Source organism: Ambystoma mexicanum, chromosome 12 (genome assembly GCF_040938575.1).
Source record: "Ambystoma mexicanum isolate Mex_15411 chromosome 12, UKY_AmexF1_1, whole genome shotgun sequence".
Lineage (NCBI taxonomy): Eukaryota > Metazoa > Chordata > Amphibia > Caudata > Ambystomatidae > Ambystoma > Ambystoma mexicanum.
In genome coordinates this window covers 595,191,567-595,204,511 of record NC_090936.1, presented here as the reverse complement: position 1 = coordinate 595,204,511, position 12,945 = coordinate 595,191,567, and the positions used below count along the sequence as shown (strand labels likewise).

The window sequence follows — 12,945 nt, the reverse complement described above, 5'->3', positions numbered from 1 at the left end:
CCATTCCAACACTGTTTGCAACTGCGCTCCTATGAAGTACTTCTCGTAGTCGGGTAGGCCCAGTCCACCTTCTGTCCTTGGTCTTTGTAGTATCACTAAGGTCACCCTCCTCCTCCCCGTGTTCCATAGTAGCTCCCCCACTCTGCTGTCTAGCATTTTAAAGAAAGAAAAAATGTCACCACATAGGCTATGTTGGTGAAGAAGTAAAGCAATCTCATTAGGATCGCCATTTTGCTTAGTGCCACTCTTCCCATCAAAGAGAGAGGTAGGCCCCTCCAGAACTGTACCGAGTCACCTATTCTCGATCGTGCCCTCCCCATGTTATGTACAAAAGTTTCTTCCATCTCGTGGAATATCTGTCTACCCAAATATTTGAATGACTGTCTCCCATTTTATCCCCACCACCGGTAGGTCCCCCCACTTGATATTCCCGTAGCCCTCCCAGAGGGAACAACAATGATTTTTCATTATTGATTCGATAGCCTGACATGTGCCTGAAATGCTGAAATGTTTCCACAATATTGGTAGCGTTGGGAGATTTTCCCGTGGATTGCTCACATATAGAAGTAAATTATCAGCATACAGTGATACTATAAGCCTCACACCCCCCGCTTCGATCCCCCCTTCTATGATTTCCTGTTGTAGAAACCCTGCCAGGGATTCTAGGGCCAGAGCAAGTAGTGTTGGCGACGCCGCGCACCCCTGTCATGTCCCCCTGCTTAGTTTCCATTTCTACCGAGTCCCAGTCATTGGTTCTTACCATCGCTACCGACTTTTGAATGACAGGCCCAGCCATTTACAGATGTTTCCCCCAAACCCAAACTCTTTCAGCACTGAGAATTGCCACTTCCACTCCAGCGAGTCAAACGCTTTCATGGCATCAAAGGAGGCAATCGCCATGTCCTTTTTTTGTGATTTTTATATGATCCATGACGTGATGGAGGTGACTGATGTTACCGGACGTATTTCTTCCCCCAATAAACCCACATTGATCTGAGTGAACCAATATCGGAGCTACCCTCGCCATCCTGGCTGCCAGGATCTTCCCCTGGATTTTCCCATCATTATTTAATAAAGATATGGGTCGGTATGACATGCAGTCCAGCGGGTCCTTCTCCTCCTTCAGGATCACTGTTATTATGGCTTCCCTCATGGATTCTGGGGGGCTCCCCTTCTCAAAAGCCTCGTCATATACCTTCTTGAGCCATGGGGCTAGGAGATTTATAAACTCTTGAGTAAAATTCTATTGGAAACCCATCAATACCAGGCGCTGTGCCCTTCCTCATGGAGCGTATTGCCCCTCTGATGTCCCCCACCTCTATCAGGGCCTCCAGTTCTTCCCTCATAACCCCACCTTAGTTTTGTTAGCCGAACTATGTCCAGCAGGTCTTCCACATCCTTTTCCACGTATCCCCTTTCACTTGTACACAATTCCCCATAGAATTCCGCGAACGTTTTATTAATCTGATCCTGTGTGCCCACTATTTCTCCCGATTTGGTCCTGATTTGAATTATAACTCGCCTTGGGTTTTCCCTATTTTTCCCTGCTTTGTCTCCCTCACCATGTAGTCGAACGTCTTGCCTACTGTTGTCAAAGTGTGTCTGTTAGGGTCTTGTGGTGAAGCTCTAGGCTCTGCGCCAGTCTGTCTCCCACCTGAATTCTCCTTGCAGCTTCCCTGTCCAGTTCCACCACCTGCTCCTCTGTCGTAGCGTTTCCTGCAGTCTCTTTCTCTTGCACTATATTCTTGAATCTGAGGTGGTTAAAGACACAAATGGAAACTGGAGTTATTCACAAATGTTTGCTCCTTGGCTAGAGAAGAATGTTTTTCTATGCGCACATTCCTGAAGGGGGGGAATGGTTAGCAAGCATGTAGACAATGCTTGGCTGACGAACGTGCATGCAGTGTTAGAATGCATCTTGAATTACTTTTGCCAACAAGATTCTGGGTGCGAAATACTGTTCTTTCTTCTACTAGGAGCCAATGCAACTGTGCTTGCACCAAAGAGATCTGTTCTAATCTGATTTTTCATAACAGTACTTTGGCTGACACATTCCACATTCACTGGAATGTATGCTGCAAGGATTGCAGCTTTTCCAGTTAGATAGCACTGAAAAGTCACATAATTTGTACTTGCCAGATAATTAATTCTTGGTAAGTAAGAAATAGTTTGCGGTATGCATGTGGAGAACTAGCATTTATGCCATGTGTCAAGTGACTTTTTTTGCCTGGCTAATAGCTTGCCACTTGATATTTCTACCCCTACTGGCATAGTACAAATTAGTTTAATCTAGATCTTGTCTTGGTCGCTGCAATTACTTCCTTTTTTCTTGATGTACTTAAAAGCACTAATTGGTATGCAACGATAGTAAAAGCATAACACTGCTTCTACGTTTACTTGGGGAATCATAATTGGGTGATTGTCTAAGAACACAACTTCTGAACAGGGTTTCTCCAATACGACCATCAATTGCTGAATTTAATGGCAATGATTCTGAAGTTGTCATGGTTGCACAAACTCTTGACATCGTTCTCTGACCGCGACATACTGGTTGCTGTGGGAAGCAGGAACTCTGCCAAATCCCTGTGCTAAAGTGTAAAGTGATCTTTCTTGTTTTGCTTGTATGAAATATCCTGGGAGTAAAATGGCCCTTTACTACCTCTGTAAATATCTTAAGTTTCAAACAAATGCAGAACAATCCTCCTGAGTGAACTCTGCAATGGGAAACTGTGTTTGTCTCATTTCCATATTTAGAAGATGAATAAAAAATCAAATTGTGCAATACAAATCAATACTATGAGGCTGGTATGCCTCACTTTACAGAAACAACGTATCACTAATTATCAATCTACTGCCTACACATGTCTTTGGTGCCATGCGCTTCATCAGGGCAACCGGATTGGTTCAATAAATGTGCCAAATATACACGTCAACAATTGTGTGCAACACAAAATAAACATTAATTCTTTCCTGATTCAGATGCCAGAAAGAAGACAAATACAAAATAGAAACATGAGAACTTTTGAGAGACTGCATAAATACACGCACTGACCATCATATCAACTCCCCATTTGCACCACGTTATTACTTCTTTAGAAGGTTAAAATTGAATTCTCATAGAATCAAATTCGTATCTCATTTGTCTTATACCATGCACCGATGCTCCTGTAATTTAAATTTGGTTACATTTATATATTTGTTTTTGGTGGCTTTAGGATGGAAATAGACAGGGAAACACAAAGAAGTCTGATAAATTGACATTTAAAATGTTTATATTATCAAATAAAGAGTGTAATGGGAACATGGATAGACTAACGCGTACACCACAAAGGAAGGAAAGGTTTAGTAGAAACTTGCTGGGTGTTTCATATGTTGTAACTTTAAGTGAATACTGGCAGAGTGTGCACGTACCACATTGAAATCATTGTCCTAATCACGTCCCTTCTGTGATGCTCCTAATTGTGACATAGCATATTTTGTAGTGTTTTTGCTTTGCAGTATGTGAATATAAGCCTTTCAGCTACATAGTGAAAAGAGCCTGATCTTCTGAAAATGTTCTGCATCGTCCTACTGTCCCCTGAGTAATGTGTAATGAGCTTGGTCTGTTTATCAACTAGATCTCTAACTTCGTCTTTAGGAATCACTAATTTGGCTTGTCGTTTATTTTTGCATGAGCCGGTTCTGTTTGGATACATTTAGGACTATACCCCCATTTTCTGAAACGATCCAAAATAAGTTTACTTTCTATCTCAAATGTTGTTAACTCAAAATAATTCTGCTTACCTCTGATAAATTCCCCTTTTGGGATGTTAATAGTTGATTGGCTATGACTGCTGATGGTATTTAGGGCCGAAATCACTACTGTGGGTTTCTGGAAAGTTTTTGTTTCCAGATTCTGGTCTGATGAAGATTTCCAAATCCAAAATGTAATACCATGCATGCTTTTGGGTACAAGTGAGCTCAACTTTCAGGGTGATGGAGTATTTTCTACTAGTTTATGCTTCTAGCTGGGCTGAACCTTCCAAAACACACAAAATGTCATCAATGTACCAATACCATAAAAATACATGCTGCTCAGTTTCTTCTTTGTTAGTGATACTGCATGCGTTCTTTTTTAATTGTCCCATAGGGATGTTTTCCAAAGATTGATCATATCTGGCACTCATGGCAACCCCTCTTATTTGTTGATAATAATCTCTGTTGAATAGAAATATTGAATAGAAATACATTATTCTTTTTTTAAATACTTTCTTTATTGGCACACTTGGTAAAACATAGTATAGGTTTAGAGAAATTGCATTGTTGACAGACATCAGGTCAGTTGACAATTACATTCTACATTCAGGTAGTATCAGTCAGTAATCAAGACTGAGAGTAAAACATTGGATTGGGCTGGTTTAGCTTATGTGTATGGACACCAGGCAGCCCAGGGATGTAGCTCATATGGACGGTGGACCAGTTGGCGATGGAGGTGTTGGCATTTTGTGCAGGAGATATGATCTAAGTGGAGTCCAAATATCAATGGGGCGGGATTGGGGTGGTTGCATATGCACCCACTGGTCCTCCATGTCATTTGGCCAGACCACATCTTTCAACCAATCATCTTTATTGGCGGGGTGTGGACTAGCCCATCCTAATAGAATACATTGTTTGGCCAATAGAAGACACAGTTGTACATATTTGAACAAAGTTACAGATGGGGGGGGGAAGGAAATGTGGACCAGGTACGTTAGGGGTACAGGGTCAACAGTTTTAGAGACCATTTCAGACAGTATTGCACATATATCTTCCCAGAAGGTTGGGAGTCTGGGCAATTGCATATCACATGGAAGTATTTGGTGTTGGGAAGCAAGCAGCGTGGACATGCCCCGGCACCGTCCCTGGCAAACAACCAAAGCCGACCTGGGGTGTAGTGATAGCGATGCAACACCTTAAGCTGTATCAATCTGAATCGGGAATTTTATGATACTGTGTTTGTTTGCGCACACACATAGGCCCAAAGGTCATCATCTATATCTAGTTGGAGGTTTGCGGCCCATTTAGTTTGTGCGTTGTAGTGTGGGGTGGTGTAGTGTGCTTGGATCAGATGGTACAATGATGAGACATGTCTGCGGTTGACTCCCAAAGCCACCACGTATCCCAGCATAGGGTATTTTTTTCTGGTTTAACTGGGAACCTATCACATAACTGCTTGGAAGCCCTGCGGAGGCCGGCATATTGCAGCCATTGTGAGGATTGGCCATGCATTCATTCAGGAATGAGGATTGGATGAAGTTACCCTCTATGAACATCGACCACAGTGTAGAAAATCCATGTCGTATCCAAATATTACTGGATCTGGAGTCTATTTGCGGCAGAGAGGGGGCGCAATTCCAAAGAGGAAGGTCCTCATTAAAAGGAGCAGAAACGCGGAGTTCACTCCAGATATTACGCCAGGCCAGTGCTGTGATGCTAGTGGGGTTGAAATCGCAATCCTCTACGACCACCGGTGGGAGTACCAGCGATCAGAGATCTGTTTCCCGGCGAGAGTCTCTCGAGTTGTACATGAGGAGGGGGAAGGACATCTCTAAACCATTGATCAGCGAACTGCACCTGTGCCGCTATACAATACATACTGAAATTAGGTGTGGCAAATCCTCCCTTGTCAAATGGTTGAGTCATCGTCTCCCATTTCAATTTGGCTGCGCCAGAGTGCCAGACAAATTTGTTGATTTCGCTGTCCAAGTCTTGTAACAGTGCCCCGCCAGTCCACAAAGGTACATTTAAGAACAAGTATAGAAGTTTAGGGAGTATCGTCATCTTTAGGAGTGCTATTCTTCCAGCAATTGTGAAAGATAGGCGGGACCAGCTGGCAAGTTTAACTCGCAGGTGCACCATGTAGTTCATGTAGTTATGTCTGTGTAGAGAGGGGCACTATCATGCAATAGTCACCCCCAGGTATCGAATGGTTTCTGAGGACCACTTAAACCTCTGTAGGTGGTTTAGTAGCATCTGTGAGGGAGAAGAGTTCTGATTTACTGCAGTTTACTCTGAAGCTCGAAATCTCTCCAAAGGCCAAAATGTCTTACATAACGGTGTCAGGTGTACCACTGGGTCGCGGATAAATAGCAGCGCATCGTCTGCATAGAGTGAGATTATTGGCAGGTCCTTCAACATTCTGACCCCCCCGGTGACTATGTATTAGGCGAATCATATAAGGGTTCAATGACAATAGCGAATACCAAGGGGGGGGCAAGGGGCACCCCTGTCGTGTACCCCTGCTTTTCTTGAACTGGGGAGATAACCCATATTTGTGGACCCTAGACACTGGTAATGCATAAAGGAGGGAGATGGCATCTAGGATCCCACAGCCAAACCCGCAACCCGCCAATAGTGTACATGAACTTCCAAGACCCAGAATCGAATGCCTTCTGGATATCTAAGATGGCAGCTATGGCCTGGGCCTCGGATCTATTTGTGCCAAAATTTTGAAAAGGCCTCACAGATTGAGAGGCACGGACCTGCCCGGGATGAAGCCCACTTGGTCGGGATGAATAATGTGCTGCATGGCTGGCATTAGTCAATTGGGAAGTATTTTGGCAGTGTTAATTAAGGAAAGCGGACGTTAGGACCCGCATTAGTCGGCCGGTTTCCCAGGTTTGAGCAAAACCATGATGACCGCCTCACACATGGTGGGGGGGGGGGGAGTGACCGGGTCTTGAGACTCCTGCCACATCGGCAAGAGGTGGGGTGCAAGAGTTTCTTTGTGGTGTTTGTATAGTTCAGCCGTGAGGCTGTCTGTACCTGGGGCTTTCCTGGTGTCCAGGAGATCGATGGCATGGGTAATGTCAGTGAGGGTAATTAGGAGATCTAGCAGGGTTTTAGTGTTGTGGGAAAGCTGGCTGAGCGGTAGAGCGTCGAGGAATCTGTCGATCTGTTTTCTCGTGCAGGTGTCTTTGTTGGTGTAAAGGGTCAGTATAGAACTTTGTGAATACCTCATTAATGGTGTTAGGTGTGTGGACTGAAGCACCGGCAGCGTCGGTAAAGGCCAAGATGTATACGCTGACGCTTTCTTGGCGGGCCATGCAAGCAAGTAGTTTGCCTGGTCTGTCTCCCTCCCCATATCTCCTAGCGGCCGTGGGCGGTTGAAGAACTTCGCCTCACGTTCTGCTTTCAGTCTGAAGGTGTTGATGGCCTCTTTAATTTGTATCAGTGTGGCCGAAGGGGGGACCAAAGTTAGACCTTGCTCCTGTTCTTTGAGTGTCTCCTCACACTGTTTTAGGTTCCAGCGGATTACTTTGAGAACGCCAAACTCAGAGGACATAGCGATTCCCCTAATCTAGACTTTGAAGGTCTCCCAGGGTATACCAGGCGAAGTCACAGAACCCACATTTTCTTCAAAGAATAGTCGTATATGTTCATCGATTGTAGATGCAAATGCAGTGTCTTGTAGTGCTAGAAACTTAAACCTCTAGGTATTACAAGGCCTAGCTAGTGCCAGGAATGTTGGAGTGATGGTGACTGGAGCATGGTCAGAAAAGTTGCGGGCAGCATGTGTGCCTCTGCAAGCTCCCCCCAGGAGCGTATCTGAAATGAGCAACAGATCGATACGGGAAGAGGAATCATGTACTGATGAATAGAAAGAATAGGCTCGATCTCCCACATGTAACGATCTCCAAGCGTCTACAAGTCCCAGTGAGAGCATGCAGTCTTTGATAACAGAGGCCACTCTCGTAGAGGCTCTGAGTGTGGTGGATCTATCTAAGCATGGGTTCAGAATGGTGTTGAAGTCGCCTCCCCATATTATCGGTATCAATGGATACTGATCAAGGTCGCCAATCACGTCCCTGTATAACTGAGGATCGTCTACGTTGGGGCCATAGACGTTCATCAATACCAACTCTCAACCCACGAGGGATCCATATAACAGGACATATCTACCCAACCAGTCTGTTTTGGAGTGTTTGCACTGCAATGGGAGGGACTTGTGGATCAGGATCATGACACCCCTAGATTGTGAGGAGAATAGGTTGTATAGAAGCGGTGTGCTCCCCAGATTTTAGCAAATCTTACAAATCGCAGAGAGGGCACGAGTTCCTTGCAAAAAGAGGAGTTTAGCTTTGTGTCTTTCCACATATAAATGCATTTTGCTGCGTTTGACTGGGTTACCCAGTCCCCGAACATTCCAGCTAAAACAGTTGTGTCCCCCATTGCGATACAAATTGTGTAAATGTTTTACCCTCAGCGACTTCAACCAACCTGCACCCCGTTTCAATAGTTTGTTCAGTACTCAGATCTTATTTGCCCTTGTGTATGGCGTGTACCAAATGCTTTTGTCATTTATAGAACAACTACAACAATCCCACCAACCCTCACCCACATCACCGACAGAAATGGGGCGATAACCTATAGGTAACTCCCTCAACTTTGAACGCAACATTGCCATGGGGAGGCTGGTGCACAGGCTCACCTGGGCCATCGTTGGGCTTAAGTATACAGAAACAAGGACAATTACCAACATATTTCATACAATGAGTTACAGTGGTGGCAGATTAGGACGACCAGATAGACCCCACAACAGGATCTCTGAGAGGGTACAAGTATAGGTATGTTTGGCCAATAAAGGACAGACACCGCTGATGAGCAATGCGTCTAGGGTCTAAGTTGCTAGTAAGGTTTTGTCGAGAAATGTCATAGCTTCATCGGGTATAGTTAAGAAGAAAGTGTTATTGCTCCATTCAACCTGCTGTTTGGCAGGGTATAACATAGCATATTCCACATAACATAGCATATATAAGACTTCTTCTCTTGCTGGAGGGCCACTGAGAAGTCTGGGTATATATGTATTCTGTTGGAGCCCAACATGCCGTCTCCCTGTTCCCGGGCTGCCTGAAGGATTTCATCATGGTCGCAGTAGGTAAGAATGCAGGATATGAAGGGTCATGGAGGAGCTCCTGGCTTTGATTTGGGAGCTAGGTATCTGTGATCACGTTCAACCGCAAATTAAGGTGACAGTGAGGGGTTACCTAGGAGTGGCTGTAGAGTGGCCTCAATCTAGAGTTCAAGGGAGGTTTCGGAGCTACACTCGGGTACCCCAATGATGCAAATGTTGTTACGGCGAGACTGCGATCCCAAGTAGTCATTCTTCTCCTACACCTGGAGTACTCGCCTGGAAAGTGTAGCTAGTTCCGCCGTCATGGTGGACAGTCTGTCCTTGACCGTGCTGACTCTCGTCTCAGCCTCCGACAAACGCAGGTCTGTTTTATCGATGCGTGTCATGAGAGTCTATAGTGCTTGGTCATATCGTCAAGTTTGCTATGCACTTTGCCAAAACCTTCTTGCATACACGCCTTCATGCGCTGGGCCATAGAGGGTTCCGCCAGGACAGCCTTGGGTTCCACATCGGCGGCCGCTGCGGCCATGGCAACGATCCTAGGTGCAGATTTGGTATATTGATTCATGGAGCGCTGATTATTAGCTCCCCCTTTGGTCATTCTGTGTATTCAGGCAGGTGTGAAGAACGAAAGTGGCAGGACCAGCAATGATATTAGACGACTCAGCTAGGTCAGTACTGGTGTGTAGTTTATCCAGGTGTAGTACCTTGTATACGGCACCCAGGCGGGCAAGGTAGTGGAGGACAGGGCTCTATGTAGCCAGGCGATGGGCCAGTACAGCCAAGATCCAACAGTTTGCAGAGGGGCGCAGGTGATGTAGAGGGAATGGCCCTTGCTTAGAAGTGGGCTGTGCCACTTAACATGGGCATCTGTATATGTGGTTATAACCATCAGAGGCTGTATGAGGACCAGGAAACATTGCACCCCCAATCGATCTTCTGTTTGGGTGGGGTGACAGCAAAGTCTTGAGTACACAGAACGTGGTGCAGAAGTTGGGGTTTACACCAGGACTGCCAGTTGGCCAGGAGGGTATCACCAGAGAAAGTGCAGCTGGCCGTCTGCCCAGTGGCGGCCCGACCGCCTTCGCAGAACGTTCGTCGCTGCTGTGCCACCAGGGAAGTGAAGAGCAGAGGGTGTCCTGCGGGTGGCCCTCCCCTCCAGGAGGATGAGGTGTGGAGGACGTTTTCGGGAGGGACTCTCCTCCGGCACTGTGCATCCTGTTGCAGTTTGCAGCGGGCAGCTGCCCCCGATCCAGAGGGACGGCTGTGTATTCTCCGCTGGGTCTTCCCGGGAGGCAGAAATCACGCACCCAGGTGTGGGGAGGGGCTCCAGCAGCCCAGCACCCAGGCAGGGGGTGTCGCGGGGCACTGAGCGCACACGAGCTGTTGTCGGGCCTCACAGGCAGGCGAGCAGTGCAGCGCGTTCTCTACCCGTTCCTCGGCATTCAGCACCAAAAGTTCAGGTTCCCGTTCTCAGAGAGCAGAAGCCGCTGCAAGGTCAGGAAAAGATCTCCTAATAGGTGAGCACACAGAGGATTCAGCGGTAGCTTCCAGTTCGACACCAAAGTTGTTGGGAAAGAATGTGTCAGCCCTTGGATAGCGCCAGGTGCATGAGCTCTAGAAGAGAGCCACCAGTTTGGCTACGGAGCAACATCGCCCCCCCAGAAATACATTATTCTTAATAGAACATAGAACATGACAAAGACATCAGATCCTCTACTAGGCTCTGTTCCCTATGACGTTTGGAGGGTAGGTCTTCATGCTCCCCTTTATATCTGAAAAGGGTTCCATTCAAAGAGCCTTCCTCCCACAAGACAGCTGGACCTTTTAAACAAGATCTGAAAAAGCTTTAGTATTGTCAGGAACCTCTTCACGGATTAGTTATCTGAACGACATTCACTTAAGCTACTCTACATGCTTTCTTCCTCTACCATTTTCTAGACACTAATTCTAGGATTGATAATCGGTTCCAACACAGTCCTTTTGAGACCTGTTCATTGGCTTCCATTCTTGCACGTGCTGGCGGTATACGTATTTTCCTGCTTTGAAATCTTCCCTCTTTGGCAATTCGTGTGCGAGTAAGAGACATGAAGCAGCCTTTGGTGCAACTGCAGTACTCTTAGTTGTTTGCCCTACTCCATATACCACGATTTACACTTCAATCCCAGGCGCTTGGCTGAGCTACATTAAGCTTCTTATCAGTGATTGTAAAGAAGCAGCTTCAGTGGGGGAATAGTGAACTTACACTGACCAGAATTGAGATATACGTTTCTCCCTGACTTCACTATGTACTTTTGCTACCATTTCTAGCAACAGCCATGCCAAAAAAGTGAAGAACAAAGAGTGAAAAAACAGATCACAACATATGCAAGTAACTTTTTCCTTACTTTGACTTCTTTAGACATAACTACTCACCTTACTTTAGGGAGACCTGGATTAGTATTGATAAGCAATCTAACGTTTTTCAGTGCTAAGCACTAATGTAAGAGCTAAGCACTGTTCTGGCGTGATTGTCCGCATACTCTTTAAATCGTTCATATATTTGGCCTGAGGCAGTACTTCCGTCTCACCTCTCCCTCTTTTCGCCAATACCTTCCTCTTTTCCCCCATCCTGCTGTGCTCCAACTTTCTTGCTTGGTCTATCTTTCATATATAAAATTGTATTTAAGATAATCAAGAAAGCGAACAGCAGTGGCTGTTTAATAAATCGATACACTTGATGCATAAAGCAAATACATCTTGGTGAGGTTTATCAAAACATACATTTCAATAAATGTACATCTTAACAGACACCAACAGACCAGTGAGAAGTCAGAAATCCCTCACCCATTAAGGCACACAGCTTGGTTAAAATAATTAGTTGTCATCATTTATAAGATCATATAATCTCTGCTGCATCCCACTATACATTCTTGGTGTTACGTTTTGGTGCCAACTTCCCCTTTCTATAATGAAAGGAAAACTGCCTTAAGTAAGTGAACGCTGGGAAATCATTGGATTTTACAAAACCAATAAGCGTAGAATATGTTCAAAAAAATGTTGGTGTTGTATTTGCAAAGAAGCCAGCTATTTTGTCAATAGCCAAGAAACACCAAAACTTAACCCACCATTCTGACAAAGGAGTCGGACGTATAGATGGCAAATGTCGGGCGATAGCCAAATGGTCACAATCAAAAAGTATGTGATTAATTTGGAAGTTCAACCATTATGTTGATAAATGTCAATTTGCTCTACGTTTCTCAGAAGTATTACACATAAATCTGGTAAGTGACTCCCTTCTTCCAAAAGGGCCACATTCTACTACCCTATTACCATATCTAAAGCAAGGTCCCTCTTGCTAATAAACGACTCCAACAAAACGGTAGCTGTGTTGGATACATTTTGTTTAATCACACAGAGGTGAGATACCTTGTAACACCGCTCTCACTTTGTCTTGATTGGCTTGTGACCCACAATCCTGATCTTTTGTAACCCCATTCTGTGCCTTCAGGTGATGGAGAAGGAGCCTGCTGCTCTGACAGAGTACGAGGAGACCTCAGTCTACAGCCCTTCTATACCACGCGAGAGGTGGCAGCGGAAGCGTACTCTTGTGAAAATACGGGTATGTGCAAGCACATTAAGACCCCAAAAGCCGCCTGTCACAGGAATAGAGGTTCTACTCTGACCTGACCTTCTCATTACAGAATGTGACATCCAATCATCGCTCCAGTGATGTTGTTGTTCTGGAGGGGCGACCACAGCTTCTGACTGGACGCTTCATGTACGGACCACTGGATGTGGTTACTCTAACTGGAGAGAAGGTGAGGGTGTAGAGCGAACATATCCAGCAGTGTGCATCATCCCTTACACCTAGAAATACTACACTATAACCCATAGCAAGTACTCGTATAAGTTTGTCCTCAACCAGAACACCAGCACCTCCCCAAGGGTAATGCTCCTACACCACTTCAACAGCCAATGCAAATGCTCATCCCCAATACCAAGCAAACGTATACCTCTATCTGCAGCCAAAATTCATATGCTACCTGCAAAGCCAGCAATTCTATACTAGAGCACACAACAAACACTCTTTC

The 12,945-nt window shown here is 45.4% G+C and overlaps 1 protein-coding gene across 2 annotated transcripts in view; it reads left to right on the top strand.

Moving 5' to 3' along the window:
* The window catches only part of PITPNM1 (phosphatidylinositol transfer protein membrane associated 1), an 875,847-nt gene that overhangs the window by 708,403 nt on the left and 154,499 nt on the right, over positions 1 to 12,945 (top strand). For both annotated transcript variants that reach the window (XM_069628971.1, XM_069628972.1), the window contains exons 18-19: positions 12,363 to 12,473; positions 12,556 to 12,672. In XM_069628971.1, coding sequence (XP_069485072.1) covers positions 12,363 to 12,473; positions 12,556 to 12,672 — 228 coding nt within the window. The remainder of the gene's footprint in view (positions 1 to 12,362; positions 12,474 to 12,555; positions 12,673 to 12,945) is intronic.